The sequence below is a fragment of the Triticum dicoccoides genome, chromosome 4A (assembly GCF_002162155.2).
Source record: "Triticum dicoccoides isolate Atlit2015 ecotype Zavitan chromosome 4A, WEW_v2.0, whole genome shotgun sequence".
Lineage (NCBI taxonomy): Eukaryota > Viridiplantae > Streptophyta > Magnoliopsida > Poales > Poaceae > Triticum > Triticum dicoccoides.
In genome coordinates, this window is record NC_041386.1 from 566,102,551 (window position 1) to 566,126,525 (window position 23,975).

General features: G+C 41.9%; 2 protein-coding genes across 5 annotated transcripts in view; one reads left to right on the forward strand and one right to left on the reverse strand.

The window, feature by feature from the left end:
• Window positions 1-250: 250 nt before the first annotated feature.
• LOC119286796 (transcription factor bHLH49-like) lies at window positions 251-3,833 on the forward strand. 4 transcript variants are annotated; one of them, XM_037566245.1, is made up of 10 exons: window positions 251-606; window positions 1,742-1,963; window positions 2,052-2,161; window positions 2,242-2,433; window positions 2,524-2,589; window positions 2,668-2,736; window positions 2,844-2,915; window positions 2,994-3,164; window positions 3,245-3,332; window positions 3,423-3,833. In XM_037566245.1, the coding sequence occupies exons 2-10, from the start codon at window positions 1,783-1,785 to the stop codon at window positions 3,443-3,445; spliced, it is 972 nt and encodes a 323-aa protein (XP_037422142.1). In that variant the 5' UTR covers window positions 251-606; window positions 1,742-1,782; the 3' UTR covers window positions 3,446-3,833. The 4 variants fall into 4 exon arrangements, with proteins under 4 accessions (XP_037422142.1, XP_037422145.1, XP_037422143.1 ...); XM_037566248.1 differs by having other exon boundaries at window positions 253-606; window positions 1,742-1,942; XM_037566246.1 differs by lacking the exon at window positions 251-606 and adding an exon at window positions 756-936.
• Window positions 3,834-18,334: 14,501 nt separating this feature from the next.
• LOC119286797 (DEAD-box ATP-dependent RNA helicase 16-like) overlaps window positions 18,335-23,975 on the reverse strand; it is an 8,660-nt gene continuing 3,019 nt past the window's right edge. The window contains exons 6-15 of the mRNA XM_037566249.1: window positions 22,858-22,972; window positions 22,466-22,597; window positions 21,908-21,973; window positions 20,943-21,122; window positions 20,263-20,358; window positions 20,000-20,137; window positions 19,758-19,840; window positions 19,253-19,290; window positions 18,933-19,153; window positions 18,335-18,683 (exon numbers count right to left, since the gene is read on the reverse strand). Of these exons, the coding sequence (XP_037422146.1) occupies window positions 18,606-18,683; window positions 18,933-19,153; window positions 19,253-19,290; window positions 19,758-19,840; window positions 20,000-20,137; window positions 20,263-20,358; window positions 20,943-21,122; window positions 21,908-21,973; window positions 22,466-22,597; window positions 22,858-22,972 (1,147 nt within the window). The 3' untranslated portion in view covers window positions 18,335-18,605. The remainder of the gene's footprint in view (window positions 18,684-18,932; window positions 19,154-19,252; window positions 19,291-19,757; window positions 19,841-19,999; window positions 20,138-20,262; window positions 20,359-20,942; window positions 21,123-21,907; window positions 21,974-22,465; window positions 22,598-22,857; window positions 22,973-23,975) is intronic.

Genomic DNA, 23,975 nt, shown 5'->3' on the forward strand with positions numbered 1-23,975 from the left:
GCATTGAGGCCACCCAAGGCCGGGCAGGTGAGAAGAGAAGAACAGCATCCCATTTTTTTACTCCCCTCCCAGCTTTATTTTCTACAGCTAGCTAATCTTCCTGCACACCAAAGCAGGGCCAGCAGTAATAAACTACTCCTCCTCCTGGTACGACCCCCAGTCTGCTCTCTGCGGTTACTTTTTCATTAGCTGTTTGCATACGCCAAGGTTTCAGAAGCGTTGGAAGGAGGGAGGAGGGAATGGGGAGGGGGCAGTTGAAGTGGTTAACAACCCAGCCCTTTGCCAGAGCAAGAAGGAATCATTTCACCTCGGCGGCAAGCAGGGGTAACAAACACCGTCTATTATTATTAAGCGTCCGAGACACCCTCCCTCTTCTTCCTCCCAAATCTTTCACCGCCCCCTCCCTCTTACCCTGCGGTCAAATTGCGATCCATAGCTCCGGCGCGGCGCCAAGGAGAAGAAACCGCGAATTTTTTTCAAGAACAGAGAGAGGCAGAGAGATCATGAGGCCGCTCTCGAGTTCTTGAATCGTTCCAGCATTTCCCGTTGGCAGGGCGAATTGATTGATGGCCTCCAGGAGGGCTCGTGTGGTGGCGCCGGGTCCAGGTAATTTCCAGGCAGTTTTTTTTACCGTCTGCAACATCTTAGTATGTGTTCCTTTCAAGATCTTTACACCGCCCCATACACGGCATGGCGGAGCGGTCAAAGCTTGTTGCTTTCCTTCCTCCCCCTCTCGGAGGGCTTCAACGCCGCCCTAGTTATTTCCCCGCAGATCCTACACTAGCTATCCATCCATCTATTGCATTCAAATAGCCTCGCCTCTTCTCTTCGGGTTTTCGACTTGGGAGTTGGGAGCCACTCGCTTCCTCTCGAGCTTCGTACTTGCGCTTTCCTAGACGATGAAAACTTTGTGGGGCGATCAAATCCTTTGAGAAGGTTGGTTCGTCTTGTGGTGTCCTCCTCCAGGGAATGCTGTGATTTTTTATTTTTTGTTCATCCAAGTAGGTGGTTTTAATCAGATGTAAGGTGCTGCTATTTTGAGCTTTCCTGGATGCCACTGCCAAGCCACACCCGGCCAAAAAGTACTGTTGGTCAGTTCCTAACTTGTGTGGGAAGTTCTTCATCAGTGAAACATCTTCCTTTTATCTTTCTATCTAAACTAGTATCTCTTCTTTTAAAGTTCCATATGCTTGATAATGTTTCTCCATGCCCGGTTCTTCAAGATTTGTTAGGCTTTTGCTGTTCCCAATTATCTTTGATGTTTTGGGGTCTTTTAGGAGGAGCAGGCAGGCTCCCCTCCCACATCCTCATGGCTTTGCTCCAAAGGACCCAAGTTAGCGAATGTTGTTTGGCTAATGATGGGGTTATATCCTCTGTGTCTCCTCCTCCTCTCCCTTTGTGCTCTGCTCTGGGTTTAAAGCTCCACTTTCCTGGAACCTGGGCTGCGTGCAGCAGATTTGGTTTGTTCCCCAAGCTTGTTCTGTAGCAGGCCTTTGCCTGGACGGTGGATCCCGTCTTCTGGCTTTCTTTTGTCTGTTGATACGGATAGTAGGGACTGGTTGCTTTTCACCTCTGTATTAAGGATTACCAGCTGAGTTGTTCATGTGGTGCAAAAGGGTTTTGCAGACTTTATGAAATTTCACTCTTTGTTCAAGCTGCATTTGTCAGTCTGTGCTCTGTTGGGACACTCTAGTGGTAGTGCTAATGTGCCTTCTCCCCCTTGTCTTTCTATCCTGAACAGGGAACTAAGGAGGAGCTCTTGCTGTTTTTAGACTATTGGACATGTATTCGGGCCAGCAGTCTGATCAAGGTCCTGCTGCAAACAGTGGCAAAGAATTCTTGGAGGGCAACTGGGGTTCTGTAGCAATGCATCAAAAGATGGGGTATGACAGCGCGGCATATGGGTTTCAAGCTTATGGCATGGAGTTAGAAGAGAGACCAGGTCTGTACAGATCTTCTGCTGGTTAGTAGTAGTTCTTATCATGCAGTTGTCGCGATACTTTTGAAGGTGACAATTCTGTAGTTGATGGAAATGGCGATAATTCTTGCAGGTGCATTCTCCCAAAACATCCAGATGAGTGATGAGCATAGTGGTGGTGTGAAGAAAAGGAAGGGAACAGATGACTGCATTGCGTTGCTAAACCCATCAGCCAGTAGCAAGGTGCAAATAAGCTTTCATTATGCTCTTATCTTCTTCTGGTCTAGATGTAATGACTGACTGTGTTGTAACTGTGGGTTTAGAATGTGGGTGATCAACAAACAGAGGTTTCGTCTCAGCCGGAAAGGAACTCGGTGGAGAGGGACAACAGAAAGATCTCGCCCAAAACGCAAAGCAAGGAAGATTCTTCGGACGGTGATGGCACTAAAGAAAATTATGTTCATTTCCGGGCAAAGCGAGGCCAAGCCACTAACAGCCACAGCCTTGCGGAAAGAGTAAGCTTCTGATTAGCACTAAGTTCCCATTTCAGTTTGATTTATGCTCTTCCTGTTCTCATGCTTGAAGTTGGATGAAACTCTTTGCAGCTGAGGAGGAAAAAGATAAGTGAGAGAATGAAGCTTCTTCAGGATCTTGTTCCAGGGTGTAATAAGGTAAGTTTTTTCTTTGTGGAGCAAGAACTTCTCTATGACCAAATTGTACTCTGCACCTTACCATGCTCCCTCTTACAGATTACTGGCAAGGCAGTCATGCTTGATGAGATAATCAATTACGTGCAGTCATTACAACGACAAGTAGAGGTGACATAATGCTGGTTATCTATTAGTGCAGATGTTATTGGGTTGTTTCTGAGTATGTCATTTGTTGGAATATCATCCTGTGCTCTAATGCCACTTCAAACTTGCAGTTTTTGTCAATGAAACTTGCAACTGTGAACCCTGAGCTTGGCTTTGATATTGAGCAGATTCTATCCAAACAAGTAAATTCACTGTACAACCATCCTAAATATTTTCAAAGATTTCTAGATCCACCTGCTCAACTCAATTCTTGTTTGTAGATGATGCTTTCTCAAGACAGGCGCCTTGGTTTCTATGGAGCTGACCCAGGATCAAGCGCCCTTATTGCTCATTTCAACCAAGGAATGATGCATCCAGATATGATATGCAATGCTTCCAATCCAGCGGGTGCTCTGCACGGAACAATTCATGACATCTCCATGATGAACCAGGTAAATTCAGTCCATTTTCATGGCAATCGCATGTAGCATCTGAAGCCATAGCAATGGACTAACGTGAACCCTGAATCCAGATGCCTGAGATGTGGGAGACTCTTCAGAACATTCCTCATATGAACTTCAACCCTGCTGTGGCTGCAGATAGCAGCACCAACAATGCTGGTATATGCGATGCTCTCTTTCAAAATGTTATGCATCATAATCATAGTGATTGCATCAAACTTACAGAAATGTTCCTCTTGTACTCTGCAGGTCCCATGAAGATTGAACAGTGAGTTGCTGGTATGATTCTGGAGTTGTTCTGTGAACCGTAAAGCGCTTGCAGAATCAAGTTTTGTATAGCTGGATGCCTAACCATTAGTTACCGATCTCCTCCTTTTGCTGCCCGACCCCGTAGCGTATGGTTTATGGTATGGCAACGAAGGATCTCGTGTACAGCTGGGCTCAAGAACTGCTGATTCCACCGTAAATTTCTGTTGCGTTAGCTCGTCGAAAGCAGGAACCCTGTGTTATTCATGAATTCCAAGCTTGGGATCAATTGTGGATGCCCTAAGCGTACTAAGTAGACTGGCTTATTAGTATTGCCCTAAGTAGTGAAGTGACTTTTGTCAAGAGTTTCAAAGGTTCATGCAATCATGCATTATCAACGAGATATTCTAGAGCAGACTAAGCGTACTAAGTAGACGTGCTTATTAGCATTGCCCTAAGTAGTGAAGTGACTTTTGTCATGAAATCATGCATTATTTGCAACGAGATGTTGAAGAGCAGACTTTTCTTGTGAAATCATGAAATCATGCATTATTTTCAGATTTTCACTGAAATCAAGTTTTCACCATGACACGTTTTGCTGATCGTGATGGGGCTGCCGTCAGCTGTGGCTCGCCCTCTGCGGGGACCGGATTCTCTAACATTGAGAAGGAATGTTAGAGAAGCTACATCACCCTAACTTTTCTTCTTTCTATTCATATGATTATGGCTAAAATGATTTAAATTAATTTACAAATGAATGATCTACCGTGTACATTTATAGTAATTACATGCAAACAAACTGATGGTGAAATAAAATTAGATTTAAATTATTTTTATCTACATTAAATACCAACACTAAACAACCTATTAACTATTTACTAACAGTCCCTAACTTTCCTTCTTCATTTTACACTAGGCTAACACTGTAGCACCGTGACATTCCTTCTCAATGTTAGAGGATCCGGCCGTGACCGACTCTTCGGAGTACTCCTCACCACTGCCTTCGATCTTGATGGCCATGCTTCTATTGGGTCCCCTGACCTCCCCTTCTATTTGATTTGAGGCGAGCCGGTGCTTTTAACTTTTGTGTAGAACAAGATGAAATTCAGAGTTTCACTGTTACCTTTTGAGATTTCTGTATCTCTGAATGTTTAAGTTTGAGAATTTTCTAGTCTTTTTATGGTCAATCTAAATCGTAGCAAATGTGTCGTCTGAAGAGAATTGGTAACAATCAGCAAACTTACAGAAATAAAACAACCCATTATGCAGAGTATGCTTGTGATCTTTTAGGAATAGAAACTGCAATTGGCTGAAACTCTGCAAGCCTGCAAGCTTTTGATGCTTACTGCATTTCAGGAATATGAACTGCTCTTTGCTGCAAGCATGCAACCTTCTGGTGCTTACTGCATTTTCAGTTCTTACTCTCTTCTATACTTATTACTAGAAAGTGTAATCATGTAGCTAGTTACAATGGTGTTTCCGTCATTATTTCAGATCTGTACAAACAAGTCACTCCATTATTAGTCATATAAATTAAAGAAAAAAAATCCCGTTGAATCTTGAGTGGTAATACATCAAAATTCAGCTGCAAGTTTGCAAAGGAGGAGCTACAAAGTGTTGACACACGAACACGTCACGTGTACCCTCGACGCCGGGGTGATGCACCGCAGCTCACGTCGAAGGAGACCCGACCGACAGCGCGATACGCAAGACAGTCGACAGGCGCTTTCGCAGACCCGAAAACCCCACACCCTCGGGAGGGACCCCGTCAGGGAGTGCGGCGGCTATGGGCTGCCCTAGGTCGATTCGCTCGCCCCTAGAGCCTCGGAATTCGCAGCTCTCAAACACGAAGAACAACGAAGAACAAGATAGAAAACGGTGGAGAGATAAAACGTAGATGAAAAAGTAGTATATTGATTTGTTTGATTGTGTGTTGTTCAATCGGCCGTCACCCCCAACATATATAAGAGGTGGCTGGACTCCCTTACAAGTAAAGGATTCATCTAGGCTTTCCTTACAAGAAAAATTACATCAATTCACGTCCTAGAGTCCTAATTCTATTCTATTCCAAATCTGGCCCAAACTCTGTCTTCCTTCTTGCGCGGGCCGCCGGGCTTGCATATGATCTCCGATCGAGACGGCCCAAATATCAAACTTGTGCGCCTCGACGATACGAACAACTCTCATGTTGATTATTTTTTTAAATAAGGCCATCTTGAATACTTTTCGAGATCATCTTTATCTTCCAGTCAGACTCGGTTTTGCAGTAGACTGGATTATCCGAGTCTCGTAGTGAATTTGTAGACTATATATTATCTCTGATGATGATGACTCCAAAATCAAAATTTACTGTCTTAATGTATTGAACACTTCTTCATCCAAGATCATTTTGATAAACTTTCGAGCACATGTTCAATTTTACTCGGACTTGAGCTCGTCCACTCGGATATTAGATACTTTCACTCGGATCGTCCGATTGGACTTTTTCACTCGGAAGACAATCTTTCACTTGAATGACTATATTTCCACTCGGAAGGCACTATTTTATTCACTCGAATGACTATATTTCCACTCGGAAGGCACTATCTTATTCGATCGGCAAGTTTTCATCCCGATGGTAATATTTTCACTTGGACGACAATTTCACTCGGATGATCATATTTTCACTCGGATAACTACATTTCCACTTGGATAATAATAAGTTCATCCGGTCAGCAAACTTTCACTCGATCGTAAAATTTCACTCGACCGCAAACTTTCACTCGACCGTATACTTTCACTCGGATGGTAAATTTTTCACTCGGATTTCCGACTGAAAACATAGCCCGATCTTGATTTGTCTCTCCAGGCCTCATATGATCTCGGATTGAGACGAATTATATATGAAAATCAATCGGCTCGACGAGACGAAACTTTTCCATGTTGAAGGTTTTTCGATTCAAGGCCGTATTGATGGCCGAATTACTCGCGCACCTATCAGACAAGTGTCTGGCACCTCGCGCCATATTTCCGTTGAGGTTCACTCTGCAGTATATTGCCTCTAACTTTTGCATATGAACTCGGATTGAGATGATTTATATATCAAAATCGATTGCCTCGATGAGACGAAGACAATTCCTTAAGAGTGCTCCTTCATCTGAGGTCATCTTGAAGACGTGATTGGCCAAAAACCATTCGGAACATTGAACTATGCCACTCAGAGTATAGTTTCGGTCCGTAAGATAAAGTCGAATGAATATAACCGAAACATCAAAGTGGTTCCACTCGGTGACGTGAATATTTTTATGCTGAAAACTCATTCACTCGAGACCATCTTCATTGCAATCTGTATCTTGCCAAAATCAGGTGTCAACACATGCCCCCCTGTTTTTCGGCAAAGCTTGCACGCCGAAAAATAATATGCATAGTGTTTGTTCTAAGGACGATATCAACACTCCATCGGCCATTTATTTTTCTCAGGGCGATAATTATGTATCGGCCATGTTTGTGCTAAGGGCGATAATCGTATATCGGCCATTGCCCACTTAGGCTTCCTGCCACACACTCGGGTGGTACTTCAAATATTTGCCATTGAGAGCTCGAGGTAACAATGCCCCTTGTATTGATTCCACCAAATATGAATTTCCGGGAACAACTCTTGTAATTCTAAAAGGACCTTCCCAACTTGGAGACCACTTCCCGAATTTTCTATCTCTTGAACCAATCGGCAGAATCACTTTCCAAACGAGATCACCAACTTGAAAATTCTTCAACTTGACTTTCTTATTGTAAGCCCTTGCCACCCTCAACTTATCTATCTCTATGGCATTCAAAGCAGCCAAACGTTTATCAGCAACCTCATCAATGTTGTCCATCATCAAGTTGTAGAAGTCTATTGCCGATAAATCATTTTGTTTGGCTATTCTCAAAGCATTCAAATTTACTTCCACCGGTAAAACAGCCTCCTGACCATATACTAGCTCATATGGAGTCACTTTCGTAGCACCATGCCTTGAGACTCTATGTGCCCATAATGCCTCAGACAACAAGTCATGCCATCTCCTTGGATTATCCTCAATCTTATTCTTGATGAGCTTGATTAAAATTTTATTGCTAGACTCAGCTTGTCCATTAGCTTGGGCATAATATGGAGAGGAATTGAGCAACTTTATGTTATAAGATTCGGCAAACTCTCTGACTTGGTGTGACATGAAAGATGAACCTTGATCTGTAGTTAACGTTTGAGGAATACCGAATCTATGAATAATGTGCTCGGTTATGAATTGAATTACCTCCGTATGCGTCATGTTCTTGAGAGGTACTGCTTCAGACCAGTTAGTGAAATAATCAGTTGCCACCAATACAAACCGATGCCCTTTTGAGGAAGACGGATGGATTTGTCCAATGAAAACTAAACCCCAACCTCTGAAAGGCCACGGTTTGATAATAGGATGTAACATAGCAGCAGGAGCCAATTGAATATCACCAAACTTTTGACAAGCTTCACACCCCTTATAATATCTGAAGCAATCATTAATCATAGTCGGCCAATAAAACCCAGCACGTCGCAATAACCATTTCATCTTGGGAGCCGACTGGTGAGTGCCACAAATACCTTCATGTACTTCTCCCATAGCAACTCTTGCCTGGTCCTCGTCCAAACACTTTAGAAGAACATCATCGATGGTTCGGTGATAAAGACCATCATCTCTTATTGTATACTTGAAAGCCATACGCTGAACAACCCTGTCCACCCTTTCACTCGGATTGCACAAGTAATCAACAATGGGATTCCTCCAGTTGGGATTGTCACATGCACTAGACTTTTTGTTAATGGCCGAATCAGTGGGTTCAGGTTCGGCCTCTCCCATATTGGCAAGACAAGACATCGGTCTTTGAGAGATATGAAACATGCCATGATCAACATGATATCCGGATGCTTGTTGTGCCAATTCATTTGCTTTCCAATTGTCATGTCTAGATATATGAGCAATGCTAAAGCAATCCAAAGTAGAAATTATATCTAGACATCTATCAAGATAAACATTAAGTGATTCGTCCAAACACTGAAAGACTTTGGATATTTGCTGCACCACTAGTAACGAATCATCATAAGCCTCAATATGTGTAGCACCTATAGCAAGTAAGATATCTAGGCCGAATAACAATGCTTCATATTCGGCTTGATTGTTTGTGCAAAAATATTCTAAGCGACATGAGGCTTCAAAAACAGCACCATGAGGAGATATATAAATGATACGACCCGTTGTAGTATACATACTAAGGTCGTTGATATTTCACCAGAAGCCGGTTGTGTTAAAAAATACGTTGCATATACACTGGAGTATTTACGGCCAAGTTACAAAGATGAACATACAATAGTAGATAGATGCATGCATGCCGAAGCGTTGCAAGCTATGTGCATCAGGAGAGAAGAGAAGTATGTTCAGGTTGAGATGATAATTGCTTCGGTGTTAGACTTTCATGAGTTAAGAGGAAACCAAGCAAAGAAATACTTTAATTATCTTGGTAAGCCTCATTTAGATGGAGGAATTAAGGAGTCCACGATGGATCTTGTTTGTTGGCTTGGCAGGAATAGTTGCTGCGTGAGAAACAAGTACATAAAATATTTTATATTTCTTTTCTTACCATGGAAGGAACGTGTGTGGAAGGGATGCTTGATACGTGATCAATTCTCCTTGCAAGAATGCGGCTGGGGTCCACCTGTAGAAGACATCACGATGGCACACTCATTTATCTAATAAAGTCTGGTTATTTTAGGGTGGGTCGTTCGGTTGTAAAGGTTATCTTGCTAATCTATAAAGCAAGAAATCTATTAGACAGTTAAGAGTCCAAATACTTTTGTACACGTACGAAGAGTTTTTGTTGGTTAGTCAGCTTGTTTTCCAAGCTATGTCACTTGGGTCGGCTATTAAAGCCTAGGGTGTGCGTCATGTAAGACAGATTATATTTTGATAATAAACATGATGTGTTTTTAGGGTAATACCCGTATCGAGTTTTGGGGGAAGCTGTCTAAAAATCCCTAAGTTTTGGAGGAAGCTTTAGAAAACCTCTGTGTTGCGATTTCTCTGTGAGGAAATTGTTTTGCGCGTGAGTACCGTCATCAAGATTGGTTTTCTCGTGCTGAGCCGCAAGGTTCAAACCCTCTATTTCGTGTACATCGCGTGCGCGGGCGAGAGGTTACTGCTGCTGCTGGTGGTGTGTCGTGAAAGGTCGGGCCGCAACAACAGATCGGATCTCGCCATCGAAGTTCGGTTTTTATCAATAAACAATACCAACACCTTGGCCATTGCTACAAACTGAACAATCAAAGTATAATCTCCATGGTACTAATGAAACGAGGTTCATATCAACATCATGCTTGTTATTAACCCGATGTTCAACAATGAAATTAGCAACAATTTGGCCTTTCATGGATTTTAGAGATTCATAAGCCAAATCATATTCAATCAAAGCATAAGCCCACTTGCCAATTCTACCACTAAGAATTGGCCTATGCAACATGTATTTAATGACATCGGTTTGACAAGCTACTACACAAACACTTGGCACTAAATAATGTCTCAGTTTTGTGCAAGCATAATATAAGCATAGACATAATTTCTCGATAAATGTATACCTTGTCTCTGCGTCCAATAAGCGGCGGCTCAAATAAGTGATGGCATGCTCTTTTCCTTCGGTCTCTTGAGTTAGAACAGCACCAATAACTCCTTCCTCTGCTGCAATGTAAAGTCTGAAGGGTTCCCTATGCTTGGGTGCTCTCATCACCGGAGGAGTGCACAAATAATTCTTGATCATATCAAATGCTTCTTGCTGTTTTGCCCCCCAAGTGAAATCAGCATCATTCTTTAACCGAAGGATAGGAGTAAATGCATCAACTTTCCCTGATAGATTAGCTATGAACCTTCTCAAATAATTGACCTTGCCAAGGAACTTTTGCATATCTCTCTTGCATGTTGGAGCCTCCACTTTCTGTATAGCCTCTATCTTTTTGGGATCAATCTCTGTAGCATCTTCATGAATAATGAAACCCAAAAACTTGCCAGCTGACATGCCGAAAGCACACTTCAAAGGATTCATTTTCAGTCCATACTTTTTCATTCTTTCAAAAGCTAAACGCAAATCGGCCAAGTGAGATTCAAAAGCATCCGATTTGACAACAATATCATCAATATAAACTTCAAGTATGACACCGAGTAAATCATGAAAAATCAAATTCATAGCCCTTTGATATGTGGCGCCAGCATTTTTTAATCCGAATGTCATCACTGTCCACTCGAATAAACCAAGAAACCAGGGCATTGAAAAGCTATCTTGTACATGTCCTCTTCGGCCATAAAAATTTGGTTGTATCCGGCATTACCATCTAGAAAGCTAATAACCTTATGTCCAGAAGCATCATTAATAAGCATATCGGCTATTGGCATAGGATACTCATCTTTGGGTGTAGCCCTATTCAAATCCCTGAAGTCAATGCACACCCTCAGCTTACCGGACCCTTTCTTCTCCACTGGGACAATGTTAGAAATCCACTCGGCATACCTACAAGGTCGAATGAAATTAGCATCAAGCAGTCGACCGATCTCTTCCTTGATCCCGTCATATGTTTTCGGATTAAATTTTCTGGCCGACTGTTTATAAGGTCTAAAACCGACCTTTATAGGCAACCGATGTTCCACTAGCTCTCGGCTTAATCCTGGCATCTCATGATATTCCCATGCAAAGCAACAAACATATTCTTTCAATAGCTCGATTAACTTAGCCTTACAATCGACTTTCAAATTTTTGTTTATAAATGTCGGTCGAGTGACTGAACCATCCCCAATATCTACCTCTTCTAACGGATCGGCTGATGTAAAACCTTGTCCAAGTTTATCCATGTCATCCAACTCCTCTATAGACTCATACATATCGTTCTCATTGGACCGATACTTTACAAGACGTTTTTGTAACCACTCGGAATTAGGATCCATTTAAACATATCATACCTTGGAGCCGATTGCATTCACTCGGCTTTAAAGAGACGGGCACAAAACCATTCTTGGTTGCGCTGAGAAAATCAAATTCTGATAAGTCACGTCCCGTCAAGAAAGTAGCATTGGGATGTTGCCAATCCACCGATGCATCGGCCAAAGCAACACAGGCCGAGTTATCCGCGTGAATAACTTCCACTTCATCATCAACCCACTGAATCAAAAACTGGTGCATAGTGGATGGCACGCACTGGTTTGCATGAACCCAATCGCGGCCTAGTATGACATTGTAGTTACGTTGCACCTCAGCGACAAAGAATGCAGTAGCCAAAGTTTTGCTTCTGACCGTAAGCTCCACATACATCACACCTTTGGCTTCAGTTTTCTCTTTGCCTTCAAATCCATTGAGCACCATATTGGTCTTGATCAATTCTTCATCAGGCAAACCCAATACCTTGAAGACCGAATAGGGCATAAGATTTACCATAGCACCACCATCAACAAGCATCCGAGTGAGCGGCGACCCATTGATGTGACCTCTGAGATATAATGGTTTAAGATGCGTTACTGGTTCTTTTGGCTTCTCGAATATTGCATTTTTAGGGCCAAAATCCAGCTGAGCCACCTCCCCTTCTTCATCTACAACACGAAACTCAGCAGGTAAGTAGTACACCATATTGATATCGATACCTTCATGAACCGGCGTAGACTCATAGTCCAACATATCAGCCTCCTCCTCGAGTGCATCCATCGATTCTGAAATTTGTCCGAGTGAAGGATAAGTAAGAAGTGTCGCAGACGATGTCATATCTGTTGCATCGTCCTCCTTTGGTGATGTAGGTATTGCTGTGATAGATGTAGAAGTTGTTGTATCTTGTATTTGTTTAGGCCTCCACACTTGTTTTGGTGGAACCATGGGTCGAGTGTCATTGAACAACTTATCCCTTTGTTTCTCGGTCTCCTGTTCTGCCATCTCTCGACTCCTTAACCTCTGTAGTTTCCTCTTTTGTGTCTTTGTTAGCCCTGGAGGACACCACTTCGGCTGAGTGTATTTAGGATCTCTCGTTTTTACTCGGCTGGTGCTTGCTTCATGGTCATTAGCCGAGTGCTTTGGCGCGATAGCAAGTATCGGCTCAGTCGGATTGCTATGCACAATCGGCTGTTGTATGGCGAATGTTTCGATGCCCAAGATAAGTGAGCCGACATCCATTTTCCCCTTGCATTTTCCCGACTCAACTGCTGCAACACTTGGTGATTTAACATGCCATTCTTTTCGACTTTCCAGATGCATGAAATTTCCACTCGGGCGCACCTTTTTACTCTGATGAAATCCACTCGGATGAATATCACTCGGATGGAATTCAGTCGGATGGAATCTACTTGGCCACATTTTTTCACTCGGATAGCTTCCACCTGGGTGCATTCTTACACTCAGATAATTTCCATCCAGTCGCATGTTTTGACCAGCCGACCGATAGTTACCGATGTTCAGTCGGCCTCTATATGAATAGTCAAGTCGATCCCAAACAGATTGCGTATGCTTTTCTGGAAACGACACCCTTGGTCCACTCAGTTTTATATACTGACTGAACATATCAGCTGATGGTGACCTTGGTCGCTTCAGGTATGATGGCCGGTTAGAGCTGGGACCAGCCGACTGATTAGCATATTTGGATAGCAACATATCAAAAGTTGGTTTGATCCGCTTGCGTTGCACTTTAGCTTCATTCCTCTTCCACTTGCCAACTTCTGGACTCTTGGGTTTGACAAATTTAACTCGCGTATTTTCTTGCACTTGCGGTTTCCTCTCGAGTGTAGGATTCTTGATGGTGATTTTGATTACTTCCTTGCCATCGGGTTGCTTACCAAGCACAACCTGTCTCCCCAAGACCTTGTTGTCCTCCTTGTCTTTCCTGGGCTCACCAACAATGACATTAGCTTTATTAGCAGATTCGGCTACCTCCGGCCGAATGAGTAGCTTCTTGCCCTCCAAATCCATGGTATTCATTGGAAAAGGCTGTTTATCAACTTGCATCTCAGAAAAGTTCAATCGTCCATCATTAATGGCCGATTGTATCTGCCGTCGAAAAACATTGCAATCATTAGTAGCATGAGAAAAAGAATTATGATACTTGCAATAAGCACGCCATTTTAGCTCTTCAAACGGCGGTAAAGTATGAGATATTCTAATAATCTTAGCCTGCAGCAAAGCATCAAATATTCTATCACACTTAGCAATGTTAAAAGTAAACTTCATCTCTTCATCACGATTCTTATGAATCGGTTTCAGATCATTGCAAGTAAAGGGTTTGGCCTTAGATGGCCAAACAAATTCAGTAGCAAAAACATCACCCTCATCGTCCGAGTGATCACTATCATATTCCACCATATTTATCTTTGGACGATCGGCTTTGTATCTATGCACTTCTTTGAGATCTTTGCTTCGGCTTTCCTGAGCCAAAGCCCTTTGTAAGACTTGGTTGATATTTAAGAACTCATAACCTTCCAGCTTTTCTCTAATGGGAGTTCTCAAACCACTTAGCACTAGGTCTGCCAAGTCTCTCTCGGTTATCACCAAATTAAAACACCGGTTTTTTGTTTCTCTGAATCTCTTGACGTAATCGGAGACCGATTCATCATGCTTCTGTTTAACCGATGTTAGATGTGATAACTTGAGTTCATTGTCGCCGCTATAAAAGTGATCATGAAATTTCTGCTCTAGCTGCGACCAAACCCGAATGGAACCATGTGGTAAAGAAGAAAACCATAAAAATACAGTACCAGTTAAAGATAAAGGAAACAAACGCACTTTCAACTCATTTAGTGAGCCTGCTTCACCTAGTTGTGCTAAGTATTGACTAACATGCTCCCATGTGGTTTTTGTGCCCTCTCCATTGAACTTAACAAAATCTGGAATCTTATATCCCGGAGGGCACTGGATGGCATCAAAGTACTCGGGGTATGGCTTTTGGTAAATCCGATTCCGAGGTAACTCAACTCCAAAAATTTCTCGAAGCATCTTAGCCATCTCCTCTCTAAGATTAGCTAGACCATCATCCATAGTGGACGATGCAGCTTGTGGCAGTGGCATAGAAGGAGTAGGGTTGCTAGTTGTGGGTAGGAATTGTGGCATGTATGTCGACCCATAATTTGGTAGTGGTCGAGTGGTTGTAGCTGTAGGTAGAGTTTGGTTCGGCGTTGCCACCGAACCTGTCATGCTCATAATAGGATTAATGGGTGTAGCCACAATCTGATTTGTTTGGGTAGGATAATAAGTCATCGGCACGGGAGGCGCCGATGCAATAGGTAAAGCCAGATTAGGGTTTTGCACACTAGCAGCTACACCATTATTACCACTAGACGATTGAGATATATTCTTCTGAGCATTAGTATTTTCTATAAAAGTTTGATAGACTAGATTGTTACCATCAGCAATACGACTTTTAATCTCAGCCCACTGCTCAGGAGAAAAGGCAGTACTTACAGAGAGTTTAACCTGCTCGGCTTGAAAAGGAGGGAACTTGATTTCTTCAATCAGAGTGATGTTGCCTTGGCGATCCTTCTTGAACTTTGCAAGGAACTCCTGCAAGTCCTTCTCCTCGCGCGCCTTCTTGTACTCCTCATAAACTTGGTGATGATCGGACGATATCTCATCAAGACTGGGCTTAATGATGTTATCGGCGTCTACCTCAGATGGCTTGGGAATATCAGACATGGTGGATGATGACGATTGATCTTCGTTCCCCAGCGGAGTCGCCAAAAAGTGTGTTGACACACGAACACGTCACGTGTATCCTCGACGCCGGGGTGATGCACCGCAGCTCACGTCGAAGGAGACCCGACCGACAGCGCGATACGCAAGACAGTCGACAGGCGCTTTTGCAGACCCAAAAACCCCACATCCCCGGGAGGGACCCCGTCAGGGAGTGCGGCGGCAATGGGCTGCCCTAGGTCGATTCGCTCGCCCCTAGAGCCTCGGAATTCGCAGCTCTCAAACACGAAGAACAACGAAGAACGAGATAGAAAACGGTGGAGAGATAAAACGTAGATGAAAAAGTAGTATATTGATTTGTTCGATTGTGTGTTGTTCAATCGGCCGTCACCCCCAACATATATAAGAGGCGGCTGGACTTCCCGTACAAGTAAAGGATTCATCTAGGCTTTCCTTACAAGAAAAATTACATCAATTCACGTCCTAGAGTCCTAATTCTATTCCAACTCGGATTCAGTCTGAATCTGGCTCAAACTCTGTCTTCCTTCTTGCGCGGGCACCGGGCTTGCATATGATCTCCGATCGAGACGGCCCAAATATCAAACTTGTGCGCCTCGACGATACGAACAACTCGCATGTTAATCATTTTTTCAAATAAGGCCATCTTGAATACTTTTCGAGGTCATCTTTATCTTCCAGTCGGACTCGGTTTTGCAGTAGACTGGATTAACCGAGTCTCGTAGTGAATTTGTAGGCTATATATTATCTCTGATGATGATGACTCCAAAATCAAAATTTACTATCTTGATGATACGCACAACTTCTGTATTGAACACTTCTTCATCCAAAGTCATTTTGATAAACTTTTGAGCACATTTTCAATTTCACTCGGACTTGAGCTCATCCACTCGGATATTAGATACTTTCACTCGGATCGTACAATTGGACTTTTTCACTCGAAAGACAATCTTTCACTCGGATGACTATATTTCCACTCGGATGACTATATTTCCACTCGGAAGGTACTATCTTATTCACTCGGATGACTATATTTCCACTCGGAAGGCACTATCTTATTTGATCGGCAAGTTTTCGTCCCGATGGTAATCTTTTCACTCGGAATATTTTCACCTGCACGACAATTTCACTCGGATGATCATATTTTCACTCGGATGACTACATTTCCACTTGGATAATAATAAGTTCATCCGGTCAGCAAACTTTCACTCGACCGTAAAATTTCACTCGACCGTAAACTTTCACTCGACCGTAAACTTTCACTCGGATGGTAAACTTTTCACTCGGATTTCCGACTGAAAACATAGCCCGATCTTGATTTGTCTCTCTAGGCCTCATATGATCTCGGATTGAGACGAATTATATATGAAAATCGATCAGCTCGACGAGACGAAACTTTTCCATTTTGAAGGTTTTTCAATTCAAGGCCGTATTGATGGCCGAATTACTCACGCAACCTATCAGATAAGTGTCTGGCACCTCGCGCCATATTTCCGTTGAGGTTCAGTCTGCAGTATATTGCCTCTAACTTTTGCATATGAACTCGGATTGAGATGATTTATATATCAAAATCGATTGCCTCGACGAGACGAAGACAATTCCTTAAGAGTGCTCCTTCATCCGAGGTCATCTTGAAGACGTGATTGGCCAAAAACCATTCGGAACATTGAACTATGCCACTCGGAGTATAGTTTCGGTCCATAAGATAAAGTCGAATGAATATAACCGAAACATCAAAGTGATTCCACTCGGTGACGTGAATATTTTTATGCTGAAAACTTATTCACTCGAAACCATCTTCATTACAATCTGTATCTTGCCAAAATCAGGTGTCAACACAAAGTCAGAGAGAAATTTCTGTACATCAAGAATTAGGAGGACCTACAACTTCACACTGAATCAGACACTGCCTACACGGAATTTACATGAAAATTGCAGCACACTTTTGCTGGACGGGCTCCCTACATACACATACAGGATACGGGTGCAGCTCAACTTCATCTCCGGAGATGCTGTAGCAAGAGCGTTGGGACCCCCGCGCAAGGTTGTGGCCGCCTCGCCATAGGAGTCGTCCTCGCCAAGGGGAGTCGGCGCGGTGGATGGACACGCCGTCGCTTTTGGCAGCGCCGGCTGTGGCGTCTCGCCTCGGCAGCCATCCGCCGTGGGGTGCGCCGGCGTCGCCGCCATGGCTATTTCGCTGCGGGATAGGAACTGGAGGGGATAAGCCAATACTCAAAAACCTGACAAATTTACTAGGAAGGAGGGGGCTTTGTGCTAATGTGTGTTTAAGTTGCTGGTGGGAGCTCTGCCTTGAGCAGATGCCGTTCGCTACAGATCCAATGGGGTGGGATCCATGTTTCCAAATTTTCACTGAAATCAAGGGGCTGTTCGGATTCTCTCCACTCTCCAACTCCACGCCGGAGCGGAACAGGATCTAGTTCTAATTTATGGAGTGGTTGGAAGGGCGCTCCGCAAGCTCCGCTCCGTGGCGATTTGCCGAACAGGGCGCAAGTTTTTATTTGATACTTCGCTCCTGAAATAATATTCCTGAACACCGTGGTAAAAAGAAACAAAATCGACACTAAAAAATTGCTAAGCATTTTGGAGTGCTGTTTTTTTTCATGACTTCTACGAATGTTATTTCGAAATGAAAATTTTCAAGCACCGAGAACATTTGTCAAATTTGCATCAAAAAATCAGAAATTTTTAATTGTTATCTTATTTTTTTTTCCGGAGTAGCAGGGGGCTTTCGGAGATTGATGTGGTTTTCAATGCAGCTGCAATATGTTAAAAAAAAGAGCAAGGGTGAAATTTGCCTTGTGACCTTGTGAGTACCTTCTGAAGTTGTGGTGCCACTGCATGAAGTGCTACTCAGGAAATCATCCTACCGCAACCTATTTGCTCCGTTCCTAAATATAAGCCTTTTTGAATATTTCAATATTAACTACATACAGAACAAGATAAGTGAATCTATACTCAAACATGTCTATATACATCCATATGTAGTTCATATTAAAATCTCTTTTTAAATATTTTAATATTAACTACATACAGAACAAGCTAAATGAATCTATACTCTAAAACATGTCTATATACATCCATATGTAGTCCATATTAAAATCTCTAAAAAGGCTTACATGTAGAAACAAAGGAAGTGAGTATATGCTACTGACCGCCCTCCCACTGGAAGGTGACCTACCGTTCAGAACCGGTTATGGAACCTGTGATAGAGAGAATGATGGATTATACTTCCTCCTTGTTCGGTTTTGTTCTTGAAATATTCCAGGCAGCGGTTCGTACGAGGATTCAAGAGGAAGTGTGTGATACTACAATCTTCCAAAGAAAGAACCTAGACAGACCCAAAATACTTCGACGTACAATGATGCACATTAAGCTTTGACTTTGTTCTAGAGATAATACAAGTTAATACAAGGCAATAAGTCTATAAAACCGAGCAAAATTGATAGCGAACTGTTTGCTACATTAGATTTCTGCCTTCTTCCTCCTCTTTCTTCTATCGTCTCCTTCTCTTTCCTTTCCCCTTCGTCCTCGTGATTTGCCCTGCAAGGAACCAAGAAAAATATGAATACATCAAAGGATAGCGCAGGAGCATACCAATATTTAAGATAGGATCTCGTAAACCATGCAGTTGAGATATCTCGCTATCAATCAACAAATGTAGCATAAAATGAGACTAGTTCAGCAGTAAGGAATGCATGTACGATCGGAACCGTAATGTATCAAAAGACCTTGCAAGTTGCAGTGGTCTTTCAATCTAAAATGGTTTGGACATTGAACGGATAAATGTACCTCGGCAGAGAACGTTCTGAGGGGATCGCTACTTTTGCCTGAACCACTCCTGAATCCCATTCTTTTCTTCCTTCGGGGATTATCAAGACCCATAGCAGCCCTCGAAAGTTTGACTGCATTGCTGGCTTCTTTCGTTGTGGGGTCAATTAGGTATTCGGGGACATCACGCAGGTGAGCAGGAATGGATTTGTTGGTAAGCAACTTATCATGTTTGAGCAAATCTGAAACGAGTAGAAAGATTAAGCATATCATTCATTTGTAAGATTTAAATACCAACACAGCTCTTCTGAAAAAGATTGGGGAAGATTGATATATCTAACCGAGGTCTGTTGGATTCTCTTCAAAATGAGCTTTCAACCTACAAGGAAGCAAAGGGCATTGCTGTTAGAAGGGAATAAAGGCAGAATGACTACGGGATGAAGGTGTTTCTTGTTATGAAATATTAAGAATTGTGAATACTATATATTGATGCCTTATATCAATTAAATGCTACATCATGAACATAGCTGGTGAATGATACTCCTTCCATTCCTAAATACAAGGTGTTAGTTTTTCCAAAAAGTCAAACCTTGTCTATGTTTGACAAGTTTATAACAAAATATGTCAAGAACTACAATACTAAAATATAAAAATATATCCACGTCGAATCTAGTGATAATTATTTGGAGCAACTAATAATTATATTAGGATGTCGTTTTCAAACACTCTGTAAAGAAGACTGGAGACTGCAATTCTGCATTTCCCTTTCCCTACGTGATTTCATTATCATGTAATGTGATTTTGCTAACACTTGACTATTTCCTTGATGGACAAGGACTTTCTTACTTCTCAGAATTGAGGATTTCATTCTTTACGTCTTGACGACGTGCTTCCTGTATATCACGGCTTGTCACACTCCTAGCAACATCCTGCAAAAGGAATATCAATTGACATTAGCTACCAAAATCAGGGTTATTTCACATAGAACACATTTCAGTAACATTACTCTAGCACTACAAGGTATAGCAATTAAGAATATATTTGGGAGAAATCAAGTACAGATCATTCAAGATAAATACACTCCGTACCTGAGTCCTATATCGTAGGGACTCGACAGCGTTTTTTGTGAGTAACGGGAAAGGTAAAATGCAGTTGGTATCCTTTTTTTCAACATCTTGCAACATGTGTTCAATCTCTTCGAAAACATCCTCCTCCTCTGGTGAAACCTGAAAATAGAGTATGAAAAGAAAGAGGAAATAAATAACCAAAGACACAGGGTCTACTAAGCATGTTAGCAATTTCTGACAATAATATATGTGACTGAACTGAACCATGTAAAAACGGAACTTACAAGTGATATAGATGCACCGGTTTTATTTGCCCTCCCTGTCCGTCCTATTCTGTGAATATACCCAGCAGGATTCGGAGGCATGTCAAAATTAACTACCTAAAGAAGGGTTAGAGAAAAAGATCAGTCCTGCAACCTATTACAGAAATTACAAGATTGAACTATATAACAGCAACGACTTTACCACGAACTTGTAAGAACAGACAGAAGATGTCAACTATACTCAACCTCCTCACGTAATCGAATGAATACTGAGAAATTGATTTCTTAAAACATATTCTATTTTTGTTTAGCAGATAAGCCAGAGAAAGGTGAAATATAGCTTCGCAAAAAGAATCATTGGTGAAGCTGACCACAAAAAGCTTAAAAAATCCTTATTTCCTTTTATTTTAAGGAGAGAACATTTGTTGGTTGCCCCTCGCTACATCAAACTGGGCACTAGTTCCCCGGAAGAAAAAAAATGAGCACTAGTTGCTTGGTGAATTCAAAGTTTACACTGATGCTGCCACCAGGTCCAAAGTAAATATTGGTGCACTTAAAACAAAATAATAGTCTGCCCACCAGTTATTTACATATGTTCAACTAGCCTTAGTTGTATTTACAGCATATAAAAACCAATTAGGTAGCGCTAATCATCATGGTTAAATTGGGCAATATGGTTGAGTAGACCAAGATATACTTACTGTAAAAACGTTTTTGAAGTCAATTCCTCTGACGACTCCGAATTCAGCATCTAAAGTTTGTTGCAAATGCTTGCGTGGCCCCTTTGAATCTTTTTTGCTTTCCTTATTGGTTTGCTTCGCCTCCTTTGTTTTATTGTCATCTGTTGCTATCAGGTAATCGAATAGCCTAGCATTGAAAGCCTAAAAGAAAGAAAAAGATACTTAAATGACTTCCCATATTTCAGAATCACCTTGTAACTGCAAGCTAGCAATCTAAGCTTATCAGGAAAGTCACACAAGTCACGTATCAAAGTTTTACTGACAGCCTTCTGTATCATTTTACTTCGGGCAACATAAAAGGCTTAGCAATACATAGAAACAGATATAAACAGCAATGATCTGTTTGCACGCCATGTACCAGCACCTAAAGGTATAATCAGGTTACATCATCCTCATCATGGACAAACACCAACACTAAAACTAGCCTAGGGGGTTAAGTGGCCCAGTTTTACAAGTTTTAAGGGGTGCATATCTAGTTTTCTAGTTGCGGATGCTAAGTAGACACAATACCAAATTCAAAGGGTATATATATTTTTTATATAAAACATTTACAAGGCAGTAAGCACCCTTTATAATTTTCCCAATAGTCGACACTGTTAGAAATCCTCTGACGCGTATGGATAAAATGAAGCCTGCCTCAGTAAAAAATGTTGATTAGCAATCTACTGAAACCCAAGAAAGTTAATTAGCTTAACTGGTAAACAATTGGAGGGAAGAAAACTAATACTCCCTCCGTTCCAAAATAGATGACCCACCTTTGTACTAACTTTAGTACAAAGTTAGTACAAAGGTGGGTCATCTATTTTGGAATGGAGGGAGTATCATTCATTACAAGATAAACCATGGGAACACAAGATAATACAATTTAAGATCAATTATCTACATACACACACACACACAAAAGGCAGGCTCTGGAGAAGCACTACCTCAATAATATGTAGGCGAGAATTTTGTGGCAACTCAGCATTCAACACTGCAGATCTTATCGCAAACTGTAAAAGTACAGCATATTCCTCAAATGTTAGTTAATTTATAAACAACCATATATATCTAAAATAAGAAACAGGAATAGAGAAACTAGCAATGACCAAAGTATTCTATTACGAAAGGAATGAAGTGGGGAACATGCTCCTAGAAGGAACAGTTGTTAAGAAGAATGCCATAACATCTCTCAAATGGCAATAAAAAAGATTTGACAAAACTTCATGCTGCAGATTTGACAGAACTTCTCCTTAGTGATAGATTCATATTCATCTGTTGGTGCTCACATACTCAATGTCCAAACGGTGGTAGTTCAATTATTGTCCCATTAAATATTTTTGGACTAGAATTGATCTAAATTTTCAAATTTCATTTCTGTTCAAATGCCAGATGATAATCAGTAACTCTATCAAATGAAACTATGCAAGAAAAGAGCAGCGCAGATAACAAGTTACAGATCCAAACCATATCACTACGGGAAGCAAATAGCAGTACCAATTTACCTTTTCCAGGAACAATCTTAATCTGAATGCATTGTCAATTGAGTTCACAAATATTAGAACTTTCTTTTGAATAAGCTCTAACTTCAGAAGGGAAAGGATATAAAGCATCTTATCCTTAGCACTGCATGAAATCTGTGGGCAAAAGATTGGGGGTAACTTAATCTGTGGTATTGAAATAAAAACACTAAAGCTACAGAAAATCAGCACAAGAACTGTAAATAGACACAGTCATTATTTAAGAATGGTCCCAAAAAAAGGGCTATGGACAGGGAACCATATTAACTTGTATACAATACCTGCTGGAGTCAACTATGGATTTACAGTAATATTGTACAAACAGTGAGATCAACAAGCCTATGATGTAATGTAAAAGGGAAGCAGAAGATACTTACCCAAAATTGTTGCACATTTCTAGGGACCACGTCATCCTTTGCATGACCAACCTCGGTAAGAGTTAAAACAAAAGGGTTGTGCAGAAGTAGCTTTGTTAGTTTGTCGATATCAGGGCTGCAACAAATAAATTTTGATATTAGACAAATCATACAAAACCCAAACAGAAGTAAAGGTTAACTATATCAAAACTACTTTAGTTTGCAATGTTCTATGTCACCCGCAGGGGACCACCAACTCGGCTGTTGCGTGGTTGACGGTTAAAAAGAGGAGCAAAAATATAACGAAAGATCGTGCTGCAGTTGTTGGAGAATATTAAGCATTCATAGTAGGTCCTTTTTAAGATTTAAAATGAGACAACATTTCCAATTTTGGAACATAAGAGAATGGGAATGGAAGAATTGGTTCAGAATAGAAACTAAAACCAAGAGCATGATTTTGAGATACATTTGTTGTGTTTTACAAGAGTGTTGTGCTCACAAGTGTGTTTATTTGTGTTGGATCTGACATGTGAGTAAAAGTATATTTGTTTATTTATACCCCTTGGAAGGTTGCTAGCCCCACATGTGACTAGAAATGTACTTGTTTATTTGTCATGTTAGTCCCACATGTGAACTCACCATCAACTCCAACCTTTATAAGTAGGAAAGGAAAGATATATTAAGCTACTAGCAAAATCACATCAAGAAATGGAACACCGAAAACCATGTTAAGCAGCAACCATCCAGTAAGGGTGTGTTTGGTTTCAGTCATCAACTGGAATGGCATGGGTCGGACCCGTTCCAAGGCCTAGTTCTTGTGTTTGGTATGTAGCTGGAACAGGAACCAACTCGTTCCCACCGAGGGAATATTCGGCCCATATCCGGAATGCGCCGATACCTCCAAATCGGAGGAATCACGCGGAACCGGTTTGGGTCTCGCTCTAACCCCTCACTCCCGAGAAATCCTATCGCCTCTCCATCTTGCGCCGCTTCTCTCTCGATCTGAAGAGGAGCTGGTGCGGCGGCCGGGCGATTGGAGGGCGATGCCTGACCTGCGGGGGCGTTCAAGGACCCGTTCCTGCGGCAGCCGCGGCCTGATCTGCGGGAGGGCGTCACCGGCGGCCTGATCTGGTGGGGTG